Source organism: Lepeophtheirus salmonis, chromosome 13 (assembly GCF_016086655.4).
Source record: "Lepeophtheirus salmonis chromosome 13, UVic_Lsal_1.4, whole genome shotgun sequence".
In the NCBI taxonomy this organism is placed as follows: domain Eukaryota; kingdom Metazoa; phylum Arthropoda; class Copepoda; order Siphonostomatoida; family Caligidae; genus Lepeophtheirus; species Lepeophtheirus salmonis.
The window spans coordinates 43,063,299-43,083,214 of NC_052143.2; the positions used below are offsets into that span (position 1 = coordinate 43,063,299).

Sequence of the window (19,916 nt, forward strand, 5' to 3'; positions counted from 1 at the left end):
AAATAAGGAATCGCTTTATTTCAATCCTTATCATCTGATTTAAGCCAAGTAAGCTCCGTACTCTTCGATAACTTGTTCTCAACGATAATCCAACTTCATAATGTCCTTTTCGTAGAACCCCTTATCCTTATTGGCAAGGAAACTCTGACAACCAATTTTCAATGGCCGCTATTGAAGCCAAATTTTAGCCCTAAGCGCGTTGGCTATAGACAGTAAGAGGGGGTAGTCATTTGGTACCAGGTCCGGACAATGGGGTAGATGTATAAAAACTTCCCATCCGGGCTCCCGCAGCTTCTGCTGCGTCATCAAAGATATGTGCGCCCTGGTGTTGTCTTGATAAAACACGATTCCTCTCCTATTTGAGTTTCTTTTTGCATTGCTCCAAATGATTCAAAACGGTTTTACGATCGATGTTCAGCTCCTGGACGATACTACAACTGCAAACATGGCGGTCTATCTAGATATTTTCCCTGATTTTATCGACATTTTTTACAAAAAATTTTCATGTGCACGTTGCATCAATCACCTCTTCTACATACAACAGAAAGAAATCGCTTGAACCACTGTTGTGCACACACGGATCGAAAGAGTATTGGTATTGTATACATTTCAAATTTTTGTGCTAACTTTCGATACTTTTTTCCCTTTGAGGTAGTAAAAATGTAAAATGGGTTTAACAAATTAACAGACCTTTATACTCGACGCAAGAAAATTCAAGACTCAACCGGACAAGTGCAATAATATTAAAAAAAGCGGGTGTAGTATACACGTATACCTTTACATGGCTTTATCGTATGATACAATGTGATCAATAATCAACAACATATACTTTGTTTTAAAAAAAAAAACGAAGGGTACTTTTTCCCAAACCTAACAACTGCCTAGCAAATTATTTGCAGTGTAAATTCATGAAGATTGCATTTGGAATATTATTTATGTGTCAATCTATATGTATGTACAAATAAAAACATACTCGAAGGACTTTTTTTTAAATTTAATAATCACATTAAAAACTACACATTATACATACAAATGAACTACATACTCAAATCCGACTTTTAAAACTTTAATTCTTTTTTTACATTAGAGTCCATAAATGCATTATGGAAACATGTCAATTTAATGTCTTTTATACATTTTCAAAAAGTATTACACAGCAAAAGAAAAAAAAAACATAAATACAACACAATAAGAAGGCAAACTGCTGATTCAAACATCCCTTGATGAAAAAGTAGGTAAGAAATATAAATGCCTACACAGTGAGCCCTCAATTATTTGCGGATTCAATCATTCACTGTTTCATTTTGGGAATTTCAATAATTATTATTCCCGGATTTTTTGCTATATATTTGTAGCAATACTAAATAATTTCCTGCTGATATTCTTTAAAAAAATGTAAATTCTGAAACATTATAAACTAGAATGGGGGCTTGGTAGAACACAGGCCTATGATCCTTTTTCTTAAGTTGTAAACCTACACAGGGACACCGATCTGAGCTTTGTACCTCAATATTTTCAAAATTATGGTCGATTATGCATTTTTAATTAACTTTTTGTGTTACCTTGACTTGATCTCCCAAAATTTAATGGCCTCTTACTGTGACCTAATATAATCTTCGTACCAAGTTTGAAATCGATCTGTAACTGTTTTCCATAATCCTGGTGACCAACAGGCAAAACAACTTAGGCTATAACATTACCTTCGTTCAACTTCGTTGACGGAGGTAATTAATAGTTTTAATATCCTTCTTGACAGTACTGTAATTAGACCAATATCTAAGGAGGGATCAGAGTTGTATATTGACTTTTCTTTGTGGATAGACTTGGTAGACAATACAATTTCATTCATTTATTCTTGAAATGTGTATTAATAACCTTTTATTATAAGCCCAACATTTTATTTTTAGACAATACAATTACTTTAGATGTACTCGTTTGTTATTATTTGACCCCTTTGGAATCACAGGTGGGAGGTAGCACATTTACAAATACACGATTGTGACTCACAATCATTTAAAATGTAGAATGGGGGTGGGACACGCGCCCAAGTGACACCTCCTTTGTTAGGGTACTATTTACTGTATTAAAAAAATATATATTAAAGTGCATTTATTAAGGGGTTTCAATAGTTTGCAATAGGTCCTCTGGTCTCTATCAAACGTGAATAACAAGGGACCATGTACAAAGTATGTACAGAATCAGGCGGAAGGAGGGTATTTGAAGTGGCAAAGAACTTCTATAATAAAGTATGTACCTTATGTGTACAAAATGAGAACATGCAGAAGGGGGGGGTGGAAGTGATTTACGGAACATATGGGCAAAACAGTCCCGGGCTCAACAAAGAAAATTATTATTATTATTTATTTAATTTTTATTCACTTTTTGGAGCAGAGGCCCCATAACTCTATTCAAGGCATTGCTTGGTTTGAAAAGTATTTTTCTCATCAAGACGCAGTGTCAAAATGAGATCACACAACTGTTTTTGATCCATGGTTTCAGAAATAGAATAAAAACAGCATTACGCTTAGCACAATACCTCAAAAACTTAAGTACAGATTGTTATGTAATTTTGACAGCTCTCATTGAAGGTTCGTACTATCTGAAGGTGAGGTGAATTAAAAAAATAATAGCACCATCTATGTGTGAAGTCCATGACTGTTCAACCCATGAATTACATTGTACATGTCCCCTTGCTTAAATATTAAATGGTTTAGTAAGGCTGATTGTTAAATTCATCAAGGAAAATCCCTTACAAAGATATATGCTTTAAAGCTTTTAATCACGACATTTCATTACGCAACAGTTAAATAACATAGCATCTTGAAATTTACATGTGTTTTTTTTTTGTTTTTGTAAAGTTATAATCTATTTTTTTTTCTTTATATCACAGATGTTTAATTCAAGTTACATAATCATTGGAAAAATCGTTTTATGATTTTAAAAGGGGAGCAAGTAGTGAAGATATTTAGTTTGTGAAACAAAAATACATGGTTTGTTTCCAAAAGAGGTTTCAGCTAGAAGTTTTTTGTCAAAATATAGTATGACATCATTATACTTAAATTATATGTTTGTACATTAGTATGTAGATTCAAAGTTCAATCCATTGGAAACATAAATAACTTAAGAAGAAACAAAAAACGAGGCATTTTTCCTCCTGACTGAAATATGTATACATTTAAAAAACCCCACAAGTACAAATGTTCATTTTACCTGTCCAAGGTTTTGTTCGAGTTTGTACTGATTAAGTTGAACGTACTCTCCATTATCCTCAGAAATGGAGTTCACCCGCTTTGTTTCCCTCAAAGGTTTTCGACGAATCCTTGGTGAGGCATTGGGAGATCCATAAGGAGAGAAAGGAAGATTAGGGAAGATTGGGAGTTCACACTCATTTGAGGGATTATTTGAACTCATAGCAGAATCAATGGAGCCTCTTCCAGAGGAAGCAGATTTAAAAGAATAGTCTCGAATGAGTTTTTTTAATTGAGTGGAACATTTAGAGGGGAGTGGAACGGATCCAGGGTTCATTTTCACGAGTTTATCCTCATCAGAGCTTTCAATATCTTGTAGTTGCTGCTCTTGATCCTGGGAGTCATTGGAAGAGCTCGTGAGGGAATCTGTCCTTTGTTTTTCTCCGGAATTGAGTCCAAGATTCTTTGTACCCTCAATAACGGATACAAAGTTAGATGTAAAGGATGCTTTGGGAGAAGAAGAGTTGGAGGAGGCATTGCTGTCGCCTTTAGTGGAGGATGACATTATTAAATTGTTATCATCAGAGAATAAAAGGGATGAGGGTAAATCTTCATTATCAATTGCCTTTAATCTACAAAATAAATAAAATATATATAGGTTAAATTATGTTCCCTCTCAAGGTATTAATGCTCATGATCTTCTCACCTGGAAATGTCACCCAGTTTTGGTCTTCTAAATGCCGAGGAGGATGTGGATACTGACTGTTTGTTTGCGATTTGATTACTACTACCGTCGTAGAATTGTTTTTTCAAGGCACTTCTTACTCTGGCCAATTTATTCACAGAGGCTGTTTTTGAGGCTGTGTTAAAGAGCGTTGACGATTCTAGAAAGGAGAAAATAACTCAAGTATGTATGTAGAGACAAGGAAAGAGAAAGGGAAAATGAAGGCAAGAAATAAAAAAGAGAGAGAAAGAATGCATCATCGTTGATTGAAGAAGTAACACTTTAAATTTGCTCTCTCCCTCTTCATAAACACTCGATTACAAATAAAACGTAGTTTTTGAGGCACCCCTAAGTAAAAGATTACTTTGATAATAAGGAAAAAGTATGACTATATTCTAAGTACGAGTTGTACATCCTTTCTGCTCTCATGAGAATTTTCATGAAAAATCCTCTCTCACAGAGCTGAAGCAAGCCATGTACATCATCACCATACAGCAATGAATTACAGTAGCGTACAAAGTGTATTATTCATTTGTAGTTCAGGACTACAAAATTAACAATTGTGCTCAGTAGAGAATATAATGGAAAATATTTATTGAACTGAACAATCTAGTACTAATAAGTGATTTATTATAACAAATAGAACATATTTGTTATAAATGATCCCCTTTTCCACGAGCACGCGTGTGTGCAAGGAAATCCTACTCTTTTTTAATGGTAAACCTTCAATCAGCTTCATCAGAAACAACATATATATAGTATCAGGAGTATTTTTTATTATAAAATCAAAAATGTTTTCGCAAAATGTCCTCCTTTGTGAACATCCTTAACCAGCAATCTAGCCTGGAAGGCCTTGTAAACTTTAATGACGTAGTCATTGGTCATATCAACCCACCCTTCTCAACAGAGGCCTTCAGAGAATCAACATTGCAGTTCTTGCTCTCCGCATAGGCCCATATTCCATAGTGTAGGGGCCACAAATTTGAACGTCAGGAATCGGGGTTTAGTTCTTATGCCCTTATGGCCAGATGATGAGTGTTACTGTCAACAGTTTTGGGCAGTTGGCTTCCAACCCGGCCTTTACAACCTTTTTTATCACTTCTAGCTACTCATTGGCTTCAATTTCAAAGGCAACATCGGTCAAGAAGACTTTAGTGAAAATGTTATTATGCAATCCACTTATTGTCCCCCTTATGGACAGGCTTTCGCCACTTTACAGAGTGATGGGTACGGATAATAGCTGCAATCCGTTGCATTTTTCTACATTGTCATTTTTGTTAATATACTGCAATCAATGATATGAAAGATGATTAACTCCGGAAAAAGTTTATTTTAATAACCCAACACCAATTAAAGTAATAATGGCTTTATGGAGCTCTAATTGGTGCAGTATGATTTTCTGACACCTACTTTAATTTTGTAAAATGTGTCCATGTGTATTTTTTTTATCATATTTGATTTTTTTAAGACTACCCATTTGAAGTAGAGTATTAAAAATGATAACAACCCCACTCTATGCAAAAGTACTTAAGAGTGTAGTTGCAATTTGCGTTTACCTCCATATCTCAGCTTTTTTTTTTAAACCGGTGCACAAATATTGATATATTGACAACAAGAGACTATACATAGCTTACTTTCCTGCGTTACTAGTGAATATTGTATATATGCAACACTGAAATTATACCCGTTTATTACATCATTTTAATTATTCATGCGCTAGCTACATTATTTTGTTATTTGAGCTTTCTGTATGTTGGGATAAAAGTAGGATTATTACTACATATATGGTATTTACACTGCTGCATAAATAAAACATCTCATTACTAATTTATAATGAAAGTAAAAAAGTTAAAAAATAGAGTGTTTACCTTTTGGGAAAGGAAATACTGGTCAATGCATACAATAAAAGTGGTCAAGTTATGTTAAAGTAGATTAAAATATACACTTTCTAACTCAGCTGTTGCTGGTGATATTGACTTACTTAAAAATAATATGATATGCCAGTATGCTAAATATAAAAAAAAAAACCAGAAAATGTACATGATCACACTGACAATTTGAAGAATGTTTTGAAGGAGAACCGTTTAGCTGTTATGACGTTTCGATAAATTAGCTCTGAGTAGCTATGTGATGAAGGAAATAAAAACAAATCCCACTCCTTATATCGTGAGGACAAACACAGAGTGGGGACTCAAAACTTGCAGTAGCATTGAACTACAATTTGATCATTGTTATTTTTATTAGCAAGGATCATTATGCAACTTAACGACAAATGAAACAAAAAAAAAACAATTTTTTTTTGTTTCTATGTCTCTTAATTTAAAAATATGAGAGCAACAACTAAAAAAGGAAACGAATGGACAATCTCCTCCAGGCCATTGTCAGTGCAGACAAGGTATCAGAGACCGTTGTTATCTCCATCTGGACTACCTACAATATAAAAAAGTCCACTAACAATGGGAATAGTGTTGTAAGCTCCCATAAAGCCAAGAAAAAGTAGCAAAACTTTGGCAACAACATTATGGCCGACTTATAACCTGCCTCTTTGTGCCCCTCACTCAACATTGATTTATATCCCCTAGACTTTGCAGTTTAGGTTGTCTTTGAGAAAAATGTCAGTCATAACTCTCACCCAAGTTAGAATTCGTTCCGAGATGCCGTCATGGCAGCGTGATACGTTATGGACATGACCTTCATCCTCAAGAGCTGTCACTTTGTTTGCCGGCGTGCCGAGAGTGTTATTGTTTGTGAAGGAGGACATATAGAATAAACAATATAGCTAAATATAGTATTTCAACATATCAGAATTTAGTTTTGAGTAGTTTTTTCTTGATTCCATAAAAATCACGTTTTTGTGGTTTAGTCATGCTCCTGAAAGTTTTGGAGTCCCACTCAGTAGGCTAGAATTACTTCCATGTCAAATCACAATTCTACTCCAAGTACAACAAGCAGGCATGTGAGCGATAAGGAAAAAAATTGCTATCCGATCAGAAATTCACTGCCATATAGTGATATAACGATCTGGGACATTTGCAATCCGCGATTCAATTATACAATTTATTTAAACCTATATAAATATACCTTTTTAATCTAAATATTCGATATATACACCTTTCTCAAATTTATTTATTTACCACATTTAACGATAACAAAAAAATAAAATATATGTAGAAAAAACTAAAATATAGTCTGCCAGCGAATAATAAAATATCTATATATATAAATTATTTCTCTTCTAACTCTTTATTTTACATTAACAGGAGCTGCTTCACAAATTTTTTCGTCTCTCAGACTCTCTCTAGTCCTTCTCAGGATCAGTTTGGCATTTGAGAACAAACTCTCGCTCTGGGCACAACTCAAAAGCACAACATTCTATCTTTGAAATACCTTTTTTGGCCCTCCGGTAGGCCAAGATGATTTTTCTACCTCCAGAGTCATCAGCCAGGCATCTTTCCACTTCCTGCTTGGTCGTATTCATCTATTTGGGACGTTTGGTAATTAAATTACTCTTTTGTATTTGAAGTGTCAAAAATTCCTATTTATAAATATCGGCAAAAATCAGTTCCCAAGACATATATAAGGATCGAGACCAAGTCAAGACTGAGGTAATAAAGTTCGAGACGAAAATCAAGACCAAGATCAATACCAGTATCTTTAGTGCAAGACCAAGACCGAGTGGATTAGATCCAAGACCAAGACTTTGATATGTCAAGACTCAGACGAGACCAAAACTTCAAAAAAATAGTCTCGAGTCCCGTCTCAAGACAAAGACTGGTCTCGAAAACCACAGCACTTTTACATGATATGTAATTTTGTACTAATTGATTGGATCGCATTTTTTTTTAATAATTTCTGTTACGATATATCCATATAAAGATCAAGACCGATTGTGATACTACGATCAGCGATTTAATCGAAATTGATCATTGATCAGAAAAAACTCCGACCGACAAGCCTGGAAACAAATTTATGACTCCATAGTAAATACCCAATGTAATTTTTCGTCCTTCACGAACAAGTAATCACTTTATAGTTATCTTTTTCTTTTCAAGAATAAAATAATAAGGATAACAGCTTTAGAAAATGGAAAAATATCTATTCAGGTAGCAACTACAGAAAGACACTCCCTCTTCCATTGTCATATTATTTTCATCTTTAATTATTAAATATTTCATCAACAAAAGTTTGAATTTATTAGGTAGAAAACAATGCGTGATTTTTGTTGTTTACTTAAACGTATATGCTATACATGGCCACGAATGGTAGTTCCATCTTGTGCCCCTTGGAATGAGTTGATTTTGTGTAGTTTCTTGTTTACTTATTTGTTTATTACGATATCTAACAGTTGTACCTCCTCACAAATAATACTTTTTTAAAGTTTTTTCGTTTAATTTATATACAAAATTAATTATAATACTTCTCAAATCAAAAGAAACTCATAACTTTCTTATTAGATATGATTACATCACACATTTTTCATACACTTAGTGACTGTTTTTGTTCGACAATTGCATTTTAAAAGTTGTCCAGGGAACACAGAAGTCCCCCGAATTTACTATAGGTCAATACATGTAAAAAGTAAGAGCCAAAGTATTCCTTAAATAATTGTGTAATAAGATAAAACAGCTCTGATATAAGAGGAAGTTTCATTATATCGAATAAGAGTCAAACTAGCTAAGGTAAGACCATTCAAACGATTCTTACATAGGCCATTTATGGGTAATTTCAAAAGAAAATAGATTAGGATTAAATTTAGTAGGTGGTATCACTGATAGTAGTCCTACTCAGAAGTCCAACTTTGAGATATAATATATTAATTATTATTCTTATTTTTTTGTTACGAAAAAAAAAAAGATTAGTTATCACCTTGGTTCACTAAAGTACTCACACATCTTTATATATCGTGTACAAGTTGTGATTTTCTTATATAAGCAGATTGAAGAAGCAACAATATGTACGACATAACACCATATTTAATTACAGCAACAACCATTCTTATGAACAAATTTACATGATGTGATTATATATTTAATTTGAAACTATTACTTATTTCGGAGTAATATATCTGTGGCCATTTTAACTTCATAATATAGAATAGTTATTAATCAGTAATTTTTATAAATCGTCAAAAATAACACCATTAATTTTTCGAGCGCACATGTGACGTCAGGATTTCTGATGTAGGCCACTTTGAGGGCCTAAATAAGAAGTAAAAATGTAGTTCTGGTTTTATTATATAACTGACTTTAAGATGTCCAAGAATATGTGTTTACTTCTTTATACAATCTTATTTTGATAATGTAGATAAAAATTAACGATTACAATGGAAGCTATAATATATTTTTTTCTAATTATCCTACTTTTCCCATCCTTAATCGTAAAAAAAAATATCTACAAATTTGTACATTTCATATGGATTTTTAGTACATATTCTTATGATTATTTTCAAATGTCAATGTTTATCATTTCCATCAAGTAGTATTCAATGGAGATGTTAAATCTTTTTTTTTTTTAATTCTTAACCCCATTAAATGAAGTTTCATGAATATTTATATGAAATTTGTCCATTTTATGTAGTAAAAATATAAACTTCGTATACTTAAGATGGAGTCTCCTTCAATTATGATGCAATTTACATATACCGTCAGTGAAAACGTTGACATTTAAGGTATATCCAATTATTACGTTATGATCAATACAAATATTCTAAAACAGTTTTTTTCTTTTAGAAGTATTAATAGAATAATAATATATAAAATTTCAAGGCTCTATTCCACTTAAGCAAAAGTTAAAAATGTATTTTTTTCCAGCTGTCGATAGTACATATATATTTCTCTTATTAGTTTTTTGAAAGTTGATTGGTTGGACTCAAATTATTTGTTGTTTATCAATGATTTATTCCTTCCTATTAAATGAATAATAATTACATAGTTAATTGACTGATTTTGGGGTTATTTTCTCTAATTGGAGGAAAGATCCAGGCTTTACACGGTGTTACCTCAATAATATAAAAATTAACTATTTTCGATTATTCTATTTTATTTCCTTAATGACTCTTCTAAGCGTTGATTGGTTGATTTCGAATGAGCTCTTGTTAAGATGTGAACTATTTTTCTTTTATAATTATTATTTAACCTCCTTGTACATATTGTATATACTAATAAAAGCTAAGAAGAACATTACAATCTTGGACTAAGACAGCTTATTACACTGTTAATAAAAAAATAGTGTTCTCGCATAAAATACATAATAAACTGTCGTATCAAAACACTTATTAAAACAAAATATTTTGAAATAAAAACTGTTAAAAAGAGTAAATGTGGAATACAATATCTATCATGCGTGTACACGTACACGTGTATAGACAATTTATTTCTAAGAACTTTGCATAATAATCTTGGAACCTCAAAAACTCTCCCTATCAAATTTAAGTGATTAAAAATGTGTCGTGTTTCGGAAGCACACAATGTACTAACGTGCAATTTTTTCTACTCCAAACAAGAAACATTTTAAATCACATAGTTTCTTATTTTAGACAGGAAGAGTTTTTGAAGTTTCAATTCAAGGGTCAAGGAGGGCTTAGGTTATGGATACAAAAAAAAATCCATAGTTATTCACAGAAGATTAATTTACTCTCTTAACTATTACCTCCATCCATGATTTATTGTCTTTTTATTCGCGTTTTTGCCGCGTACAAGATTTTGCCTATTTTTGCTATCAAGGCTTCCATTTTGAACTTCTCTGGGTGAATGGCAATGTCTCTTCGTGGTTTTCATTAGCCTATTATTGTTGTACAATCTCCCCTAATCTGTAAAGTAATTGTAGTACATACGGGCAGAGGAAGAAGAGGTGCTCTGAACTTACAATCACTTCCCCACAGTATGTGCATTGTTTATTTTCAACTGATGACTACTTTATTGAGTAAGGATGTAGGCATTTGTTATTCAAATCACTTTTGTTCCCAACAATTATTAAATATAATTTCATATTTCGGAATATTTAGGCAAATGGGGACTGAGTATGAACCTTTTTTCACTTTCTTTTTAGTGAGAAGGTTGCAAAGTATAGTTAACAAGATATTGAGAGGGGTGGTAGGGCGTTACCTTGCAAAAATATAAAATGTTTTTCTTTGTCAGCCGTCGATATTTTTGCTTCTTTTTCGCCTAATCAGTGTTCTGAACCTTGATAGGTTGAATTATAACTTAGTTCCTTTTAAACTGAGAACAGTGTCTAAGAATTATTGAATAATAATTCCATAGTTGGGAGGAATTGGCTAATTACCAACATATTTCGGGGCCTTTTTTCTCTATGTCTTTAGAGGAAAGGCCATGTATAGAATAAAGTTGACTACATGGAGAGGTCAACATTTTCCACCTTTCTTTTATGGGGAAATAAATATTTTAGAGTTTTTTCACAAATTTTCCTTTTTTTTAAAGACAGTACTAAGAAGTGTAGACCATATACCTACATATTTAATAAAAGTTACACGAATAATCCTACAAATCGTTACCTTTATTGTATCTTTCCACAAAAAAAAAAAAAAAAGGGAAAGGGCCTAAAATGAGTGCACATTTTAACAAAAGATAATTGAAATTCAATCAATAAACATTCAAAATACTGATCAAGGAGGAGGGGAGCAGATAAATCGACAGTTGACAGAAAGAAACATAATTAATATTTATGTTTGTGAAATAAGTCGCAGTCCAATGTTATTACTTAAAAACTTATCATTACAAATATATACTTAGAGTCTAAAGTTAAGCTTCTTTTATAACCGACTGCACTAACTCGATTTATATTTAAGGCAGGTTAAATGTAGAGACGTCTTAAGTTATTTGTGTACTAGTCAAGTCGGTGTGCAATCGTACCAAGAACCCACTCTGGATACTAACATTCTCTACCCGTATATATGCTGCTCCAATGAAGCTTCTTTATGTATACAGTTAGACTCAGAAAGAGTTCAAGAGTTCATTGAGAAAAATAAATGATTCAACTCATGAACAAATCTTGTTATGACATTATCATTTGTTTCATAAACTCTACGTAATATAAATTAATGTATGTATGTATTTAATATTTATGTCATGGAAGTTTTATTTTTTTATAAGTATTAGAGTGTGTTGTTGTCCTTGATCAATAATATACTTGTAACTTATACTTTAAGGCATCGATAAAGTTAAATCCGGATGAAAGAAACTGATATTTTCTAGATAGAAAGTTAACTTAACATTAGGTATTTCGTCTTTATGAAAAGGATACTGATGCATCAGAATCGGTCTTTTTTAAGGTTCAGAATTGCATTAATAATGCCAATTTCACCAATACCTGTACGCATTTAATTATATATATTATTAAGCAAAAAAAAAAAGGAAAATTTATTATTTCAAAACGTCAACCAATAAAAAGATCAAAGAAATATAATACGTAGGTTGAAGACTAGGAACTTCTACTTGAGGGGGTGCCAGATAAAATTATTTTTTCTTTAATATTAACATATAATATTAGACTAACATAACAAAATACAGAGGTCCTTCCATTGAAAATGAAAGTCTATTCATTATTTCGGGCAATAAACTATAAAAATATGAGTTAACAAGAAATAAGCAACAAGAGGAACTATTTTGTAAATAATATTAATTTCAAACTATTTACGTCTAAATATAATCATAATTATTAGACTTAGTATTTTTGAGCAATTTTTTCAGGCCAAAATGAGCTAAAACAGAACGCTAAAATTTAAAAAAATGGCAACCAAAAATATCAAAATTTGCAATTCGTATTTTTAAAAAAATGCAATTTTATAAGGATAATTTAGAGTCCTTAGGGTTATTTTATATTTAACATATTTTATTGAAACATTTGTCATTATCATCAAATAAATATTTTAGAATGATTTTCTTCTGTTAATTTTTCCCTTCAATCAGTATTGGTAGTTTTAAAACAATGTCTATATCAGTAGTTGGAGCAAATTGAAGTTGCCCATATCTTCAGGGTTAAGTGAATTTTCTCTCCAAAAATATTATCGAAGAGTCTTTAAAACCTGTTGTGTAATCTAAAGAATATAAACTTTCTCTATTTATTTCATATTCATAGTATAGAATAATTAATAATAAAGGACAAAATGAGAAATTTTGTGAGCGATGGCTCACAAATCTTAAGTCTAATAACACTGTCCAACAGCAAAAATGCTACAAAAGCAGTATAGGCTCTATTCAATAAAATTGAACCCCTTAATTCCAAATATGGCCTTATTTTTTCGCTCTTTTAAGGTTCAAAGCTGGGTTAAGCCGTCGTTGTTGAAGATAGGGATAAATGATGGTAATATATTTTAAAGTCAAATCTTAAAAAATTCTAAAACCATTTTTAAAATGTATCCATTACACTTTTAACCCGAGTTATCTTTGTTTAAAATGGGAAATAGGTGCTTTTTATTCAGAGGTTCATAGCTTCAAAACGAATAAATTTGAAAAGTTTAAAAGTATTGCATTGAATAGCTGAAAGTATGAACTTTAATTTTAAAAGAAGAGCCTCTTCAAAAACGCTCATTATCGTTGTCAATTTAGATAAGGGCCCGACAATATTTCAAGGAAAAAACTCATTTCTTTTCTCGTTAACCCCTAATTAATAAAACGTTAAACATAAAAAAAAGGAAATCATTTCGTTATTGGTTAATTTATTTCCTTTATACATAATATTAATAAGGAATCAGAATCGTTCATAAAGATGGTATCGGAATCAGATGTAATTTTGGAATTGGTACATCCATAGTTAAGAGTAAATTCAAAGGCTGAAATAACGTAGTTTGTAACAATGTCATTTGTAGCTGTTGTAATAAACAAAAAAGTCACAAGACTGACAAATTTATTAAGAATGTTCAGATAGGAGTGCATTCTTTTTAGTTTTTTTATACCAAACCAAAACTAACCTTAATATATCATCAATAGGGTTGGATTGGTCTAAAAAGACTTAAGTCCTTTCAGTCCGGTCCTCATTAATTTTGTAAGTACTATGTACAATGAAACCTCTAATACTATCTGGAAGGGATAAAAAGGGTCGCCCAAAACATTATATATTGGGGAGAGGCTAAGTTTTTTAAAATTATTATTAAAGAATTTCAAAAATCCATAGCTATTCTCAAAAAAAATAAAGAAAATTTTCCAAAAATTAAATTGAATTTCAAATATTTAATTTTTTCATGCTGAACAATTTGTTTTTCGTAAATAGCAAAAAATTCTTAATTTGTGGGGGGGGGGTATCCTTCCCCTGAGGACAACCCTGCACAAGCTCAATTCAAGTAATCTGTTGTGGTGAAAAACGCCATTTTCGAGGAGAAAATATTCATGTAGATAAATTTATATTTTGTATTACTTCTTATTCATTTGCTCTAATAAAAAAGTTCCATGACGTCATCAAGAATCGAACTTTATCAGTTTTAGGACTGATATGAAGGACAAAGCTGGAGCTAAACTCGGAAGACTTCAGTCTTCCGACCTATATAAGGACCAACACAACACGACTCATATGTACAATAAGCAAAACTATTATTTTTGTTGTTGTTGTAATTTTTTGGTCAGTCCTAGGACTGACAAAAATTTATCCGGACCAGACTGAATCCCTTAAGTACTAAACTTTTGATTTGTTGCTCCAACTCCTTTTATATCCTTAATGAATAATTCCTTATAATGAATTTTTTCAAAGTATTTAAGTATTTATTGAGTTTAATGTAAAATATTTCAAAAAAAAAATGGGGAAAATATAAAAGGCAGTATAAATACCATTATTTTGGGATTATAAGGTTAATAGAATTACAAGGCTATATCATAACGCTTTTCCACCACGCTTTATAATAGTGACGTCAAATATTATATACTATTACCAAGAGTAGCTATATATCCCCTTACTTAACTGTTACCAGGACTGTCTTAAGGGGATTGGCTGTAGCCCCCTCAAACCAAGGTTTTTTGCTATATATATATATTTTTTTTTTTGCCCAGGCCAAGGTAACAGCGTACTAAATATCAGTTTTTATCCAATATCTCAAAGAAAAGTTGACAATATTTTGAATTTTTCTCAAAAAATCCTTGCTGTTAAAAAGAAATGGAACTGTACGTTTATAAAATAAGCTGAAGTCAGATCAAGAAAACTAAATTCATATATAGGATAAATGTCCTTTGTTTGTAGAAGTTCTTGCACTTGTCATATGTGAAACAACATTTTGAATAAAATATTCTATAATTTTTCTAATAACGAAATATATACTTGATAAATGACTGGCATCGTATGTATTCTTTCTATTTTTGAGTGCCAATAACATCTATTTATTTTTCAGAAAGATAAAAAGATACTGCTATATATGTCAATTGTAAATATCAAGTTCATTACATTCTCCATATTCCAATTTGTGACAGGATTAACGTAGCAGTACCATTGAACTGTTTAACTGGCATTTATTTTTGTAAACAATAAAAAAGAGCCCCGTAATAAGTGTATCTATCTTCATGTCTTCGTCATCTCTTGCAAACATCAAGATCCTTCTGCCTCAATGTTACTCCATAGCCTTCCTCAACCCTTTCCTCGAACATGCTCCGTATCTCCGATAACTTTTGATAACACATGGAGAGGTGAGAGGACGTTTCCACTTTATCGTATGTATTCTTGTCTAACTACTGGTTTTTAGATTTCTTTTTTTAACTTATCAATTTTATGTAACACAATATGTAAGATAAAAATAGGTTATGTGATTAGCGCAAATAAATTGTTCCGATTGTTGTATAAATATTCAAATTCATTTAAATAAATACATAATTGAAATGTAATGTTGAATATAGTCATACAGGGTCTTGATAAGAAGAGAACATGATACTTTAAAACAATCTGCTGTTCGTTCTTACATCTTTGGACATAATTTAAATAGTTAGTTTCATTTATTTGCTTTTTTGAAATACAACACAATGGTAAATAAATTCGGGGTTTTTGGTTGTAGGATTGATGATGGTGAAGATAACCTTAAAGTTAATGTTTTTGTAATAGATCAAGCCCAACGTGTTAAGGAAGTTAGGTTTTTTTTTGACGAAATTAGACTCCATGAGCGTATTTAATTGTTTTCAACAAGCACTTTAGTATCGACAGCCTTGGATAATAGTCCAAACCTTTCAAATTAAATAATTTGATACTCTCAACAATTGAATTGATCAATGCTATAAAAATATGCTGCCCCTTTTTATAGTCTAAGTCTCTAGCTACAAGAGGAGAATAAATAGTTATCCTACCATGAACTGATATAGCCACAAAATCATCAAGATATTAAAGATTAATTAAGCGATTAACTCTATACGAGACAAGTTTAGTAGTACTTTGATAGAGATAAATTACAAGGATCAGACAATTTCAAGGAAATTTATCGGTATAGTACTACCTCAAGTGGGCATCTCAATTGATCAAAACAACAATCTCTTTATTGCCATAATTGAAAGGTCAAGGTTGCAAAAACCTGAACTTTACTTCAGTTCTAAAAAAAATGAGATTATTTCATATAAGAAAACATACCTACGTTTTTTTTTCAATTTTAATGAGAAATGGTTTAGATACTATAGAACATATTTTCTGCAATTTCCTCAGATGGGCCCCATAGATATGCCTCTTGAAACATACAAACATTGAAAATCATTATCTTCTCATAATTAGTTTTAAACTAATTATATCATCAAATTCAAGCTCGTTACCCCAAAGAACATTTAATTTGTCACCAAAATCATACTTTTATGACCTCTAAAATCAGTTAGTAAAGTTATTCTATATGTAAGCCCCACCTAGTGGGGAAGGTTTCAAAAAGGGCCCATATCTCGCTTACCGGTTAGCGGATTTAAAAAAAAAAAAATTTAGGTGATCATTTTTAAAGAAATTCTATGCAACAATATAGTTAAAATAAATTTTAATCGTAGTAAGTATAAAATTGTTTGAAAATTTGTTGAAATATAATGAAACTACCCTTAACCTTATTTCATGCCCTATTTTATTGTACTTTACGATTCATAATATATATTTGATGTATATTAATAAATTATATAACATTTTTACTTTACTCATTGTTTGTGTTAAAAATTACAACAAACTAATGTGTTTTATTTTATAAATGTTTGTTATTTTAATATATATGAAACTTGATTTTAAAACGTCATAAAAAAAAGAAAGTTTCAAAAGTAACATATGGAATTTATAATATTCTGAAGTGAGTATTATTATTCAGCAACACCATTATTATAGTTTTGGTTAAACACCTAATCTATGATATTTTACATAAGTAGAAGCAAAGAATAGACTTATTAAACTAAATTGATTCATCTAAAACCAGTATCCACATATTCGTATTTTTTTTAAGCAAGGATTATATACCACTTATATAAACTAATTTGTGTGTTAATTGGTGTATATTGCATAGTTAATGATCAAACTATTAGGATGATGAACAGTATCCACAAAAAAAAACTACTCTCAAGAGGTATATTGCTCTTATAATTATGCCGTCTCCTTAAACAAATTCTATAATTTTCTTTAGGCTAATTACGAGTTTAATTAGGGCTAAATTAAAGGTAATGGGAAAATATTCACATGTTCTCAAGTAATCTACTGAAATTTTTACTAAACTAGTTCAAATGGTAAATTGATATACTTTATTGTAATAATAAGTTTAGTAAAAAAAAAAAAAAAGATCCATTCTTTTTCCAATAGATGGTTTTAGTATTGTATATCTTGTGTTGTATAAGTGTGATCAGTTTACGCTATATGGTGTTAGAAAGATAAAATTTTGTACTCAAAAATACATTGTAGACAGTTTTGTTCGTGTTTAACTTTTTATTTTTAGAGCGCGCGTTTAAAGATGGATAGCAATAAAGAGAAAATATCCCCTATTTTACATTTGTTATTCGATAAAAGTTAAAACGAAAGCCAGACGGCTGAAAATGGGAATAGGGTTTATGGTCTTGATACTATAATAGGCAAGACTAATTTTTAAAAAATGTGGATAAAATAATAGAAATCGTCGATTTCGATTGTCATTTTTTGATTGTCAATACGATAAACATTTATAGGATAAGCAAATCTATTATGAATAATAGATTTATTTTTTCTAAATAATTATAATATTCCTAAACTTTGTTCTATCACTAGTTACTTAGTTATTATAAGTTATAACTTATATGAACGTGTTATATAAAGTATTCTTTTCTTAAAGAAGAGATGGACTAACGGTACTATTTTTCTTCGTTATTAACTCAGCTTGAAGATAAAAAGAAGTATTCATGTTGTACATATGTTATAATACAACGTAGGTTTCAAATCTATCTTTAATTTGAAGAGTGTCTGTGTTTGTATTGTAAATATGGATCCTTCATGCCCGGGTAAAGTATAGAAAGATTACAAAAAAAAAAAAAAAACACAAAATTTTGAAACTAATATTTAAATCAGTCTGCTATGAAATCTTTTTGTTCCTTGTGAATAGCAGCTTGATATGTTCAGTGAAGCTAGTTAAGCATGGCTGATATAATTGACTTACCGCTCATGTTGAAGGATTAGTACTTGAAGGATTATTTCACGACTGAACAGATAATATTGACCAAAATATAGATATTTGCAGGAGACAAGGTGATCACATTTGAATGGTATACTACACGAACCTTCCTTTTTGGAGGTAATTTCTTAATTATTACAAGAAGTGTAAGAAATGGCCAAATTATGTCAGATCTAGAGAGACCCTACGTACACAATATCACAATGCTTCACCATATATAACTGAGTCTCCAAAACTCTGATGTTAAAATATGTAATACACTACACAAATAAGGAAGATCATGTGTGACGCGCTCGCGCGTCACATTCTCCCCTGTTTGATTGTACGTATGCGTAAACTCATACAGATAACCTAATTATTATTATATGTGTATATGTACGTAACTCTTGTACCTATTTATAGCTCTATGGTTCTTTGGTTTTGGGAAATAATTCAACAACAACCCATGCTGCTTTCAGATTTCTAAATGAAAAGCTTCTTCAGCTGTCTTTAATCACAGCCCCAACATCATTGTATCCATGATTAGTCATCATATGATAGAGTTATGATGCTATTAAAGAAAACCCTGATCCTCTTTCAAGGTCATTGTATACTTTTTTTCTTTTATATGAGATTGTTCTTAGGATCGAAATTTGTATTTATGCAGATTTAGTTCATCACGTAAAAGACATTTTTTTAGTATATAACTTCAAGGCCTTCTTTATTCATGTGTATGTACTTTTGTACTCTGTGGATCCCTCACCTGGGCTCCTACAACACATTCTTCTTTATATTGAACTTGGAGGGCAAAGAGAAAATATTTAAATAAAGGTAAGTCAAAAAATACGTGCATGCCCTAGGTAGATAATATGTTCCTTCGACATTGAACATAGGTTTTGTGATGTTTAACAATTTCTTTTGTTATTGAGAGTGAGTGAACCCAAAATGTCTCTTATTACGGAATTTTACATATTATGTGGGGAGATAATGCAATCTTGAAGAAAAATATACAGAAAAGGAGAACCTCTACAATACATCCTTTTTTAAATCATATATTATTCTGCCCAATATTTCATGGACATATTTGAGTTAAATATAGACTTGTTATTCAAATTTGTGAGATGATTTAAATTACTCAAGAATGTCATCAATAGAGTATAACCTTCATTTCATTTTTGGTGACTTAATTTGCTCCGAGATTAGAGATAGGACGGGTAGTAAACTTGTATTATCCGAAAAATCCAAGAACCGAACTGGCTTTGGGTAATCAAACTGTTACAGATCTTCAAAAAGATCTGAGATATTTTTCTGGATCTTAAAAAGCTTATAGTATTGCTTAATCCTATTTTTTAAAAGATATATATTCTCTGTATTACACGGAGCATCTCTATTTATCTTGATTAGGGCTTGGAGCGATATCTAAATAAACAGTTGGATCATCAGGGCCGTACTCAGTGGG

The 19,916-nt window shown here is 31.2% G+C and overlaps 1 protein-coding gene across 1 annotated transcript in view; it reads right to left on the reverse strand.

The window, feature by feature from the left end:
- LOC121127610 (calcium/calmodulin-dependent protein kinase kinase 1) overlaps positions 1 to 18,696 on the reverse strand; it is a 32,146-nt gene extending 13,450 nt beyond the window's left edge. The window contains exons 1-3 of the mRNA XM_071892650.1: positions 18,464 to 18,696; positions 3,895 to 4,072; positions 3,211 to 3,820 (exon numbers count right to left, since the gene is read on the reverse strand). Of these exons, the coding sequence (XP_071748751.1) occupies positions 3,211 to 3,820; positions 3,895 to 4,072; positions 18,464 to 18,470 (795 nt within the window). The 5' untranslated portion in view covers positions 18,471 to 18,696. The remainder of the gene's footprint in view (positions 1 to 3,210; positions 3,821 to 3,894; positions 4,073 to 18,463) is intronic.
- Between the last annotated feature and the right edge of the window lie 1,220 nt (positions 18,697 to 19,916).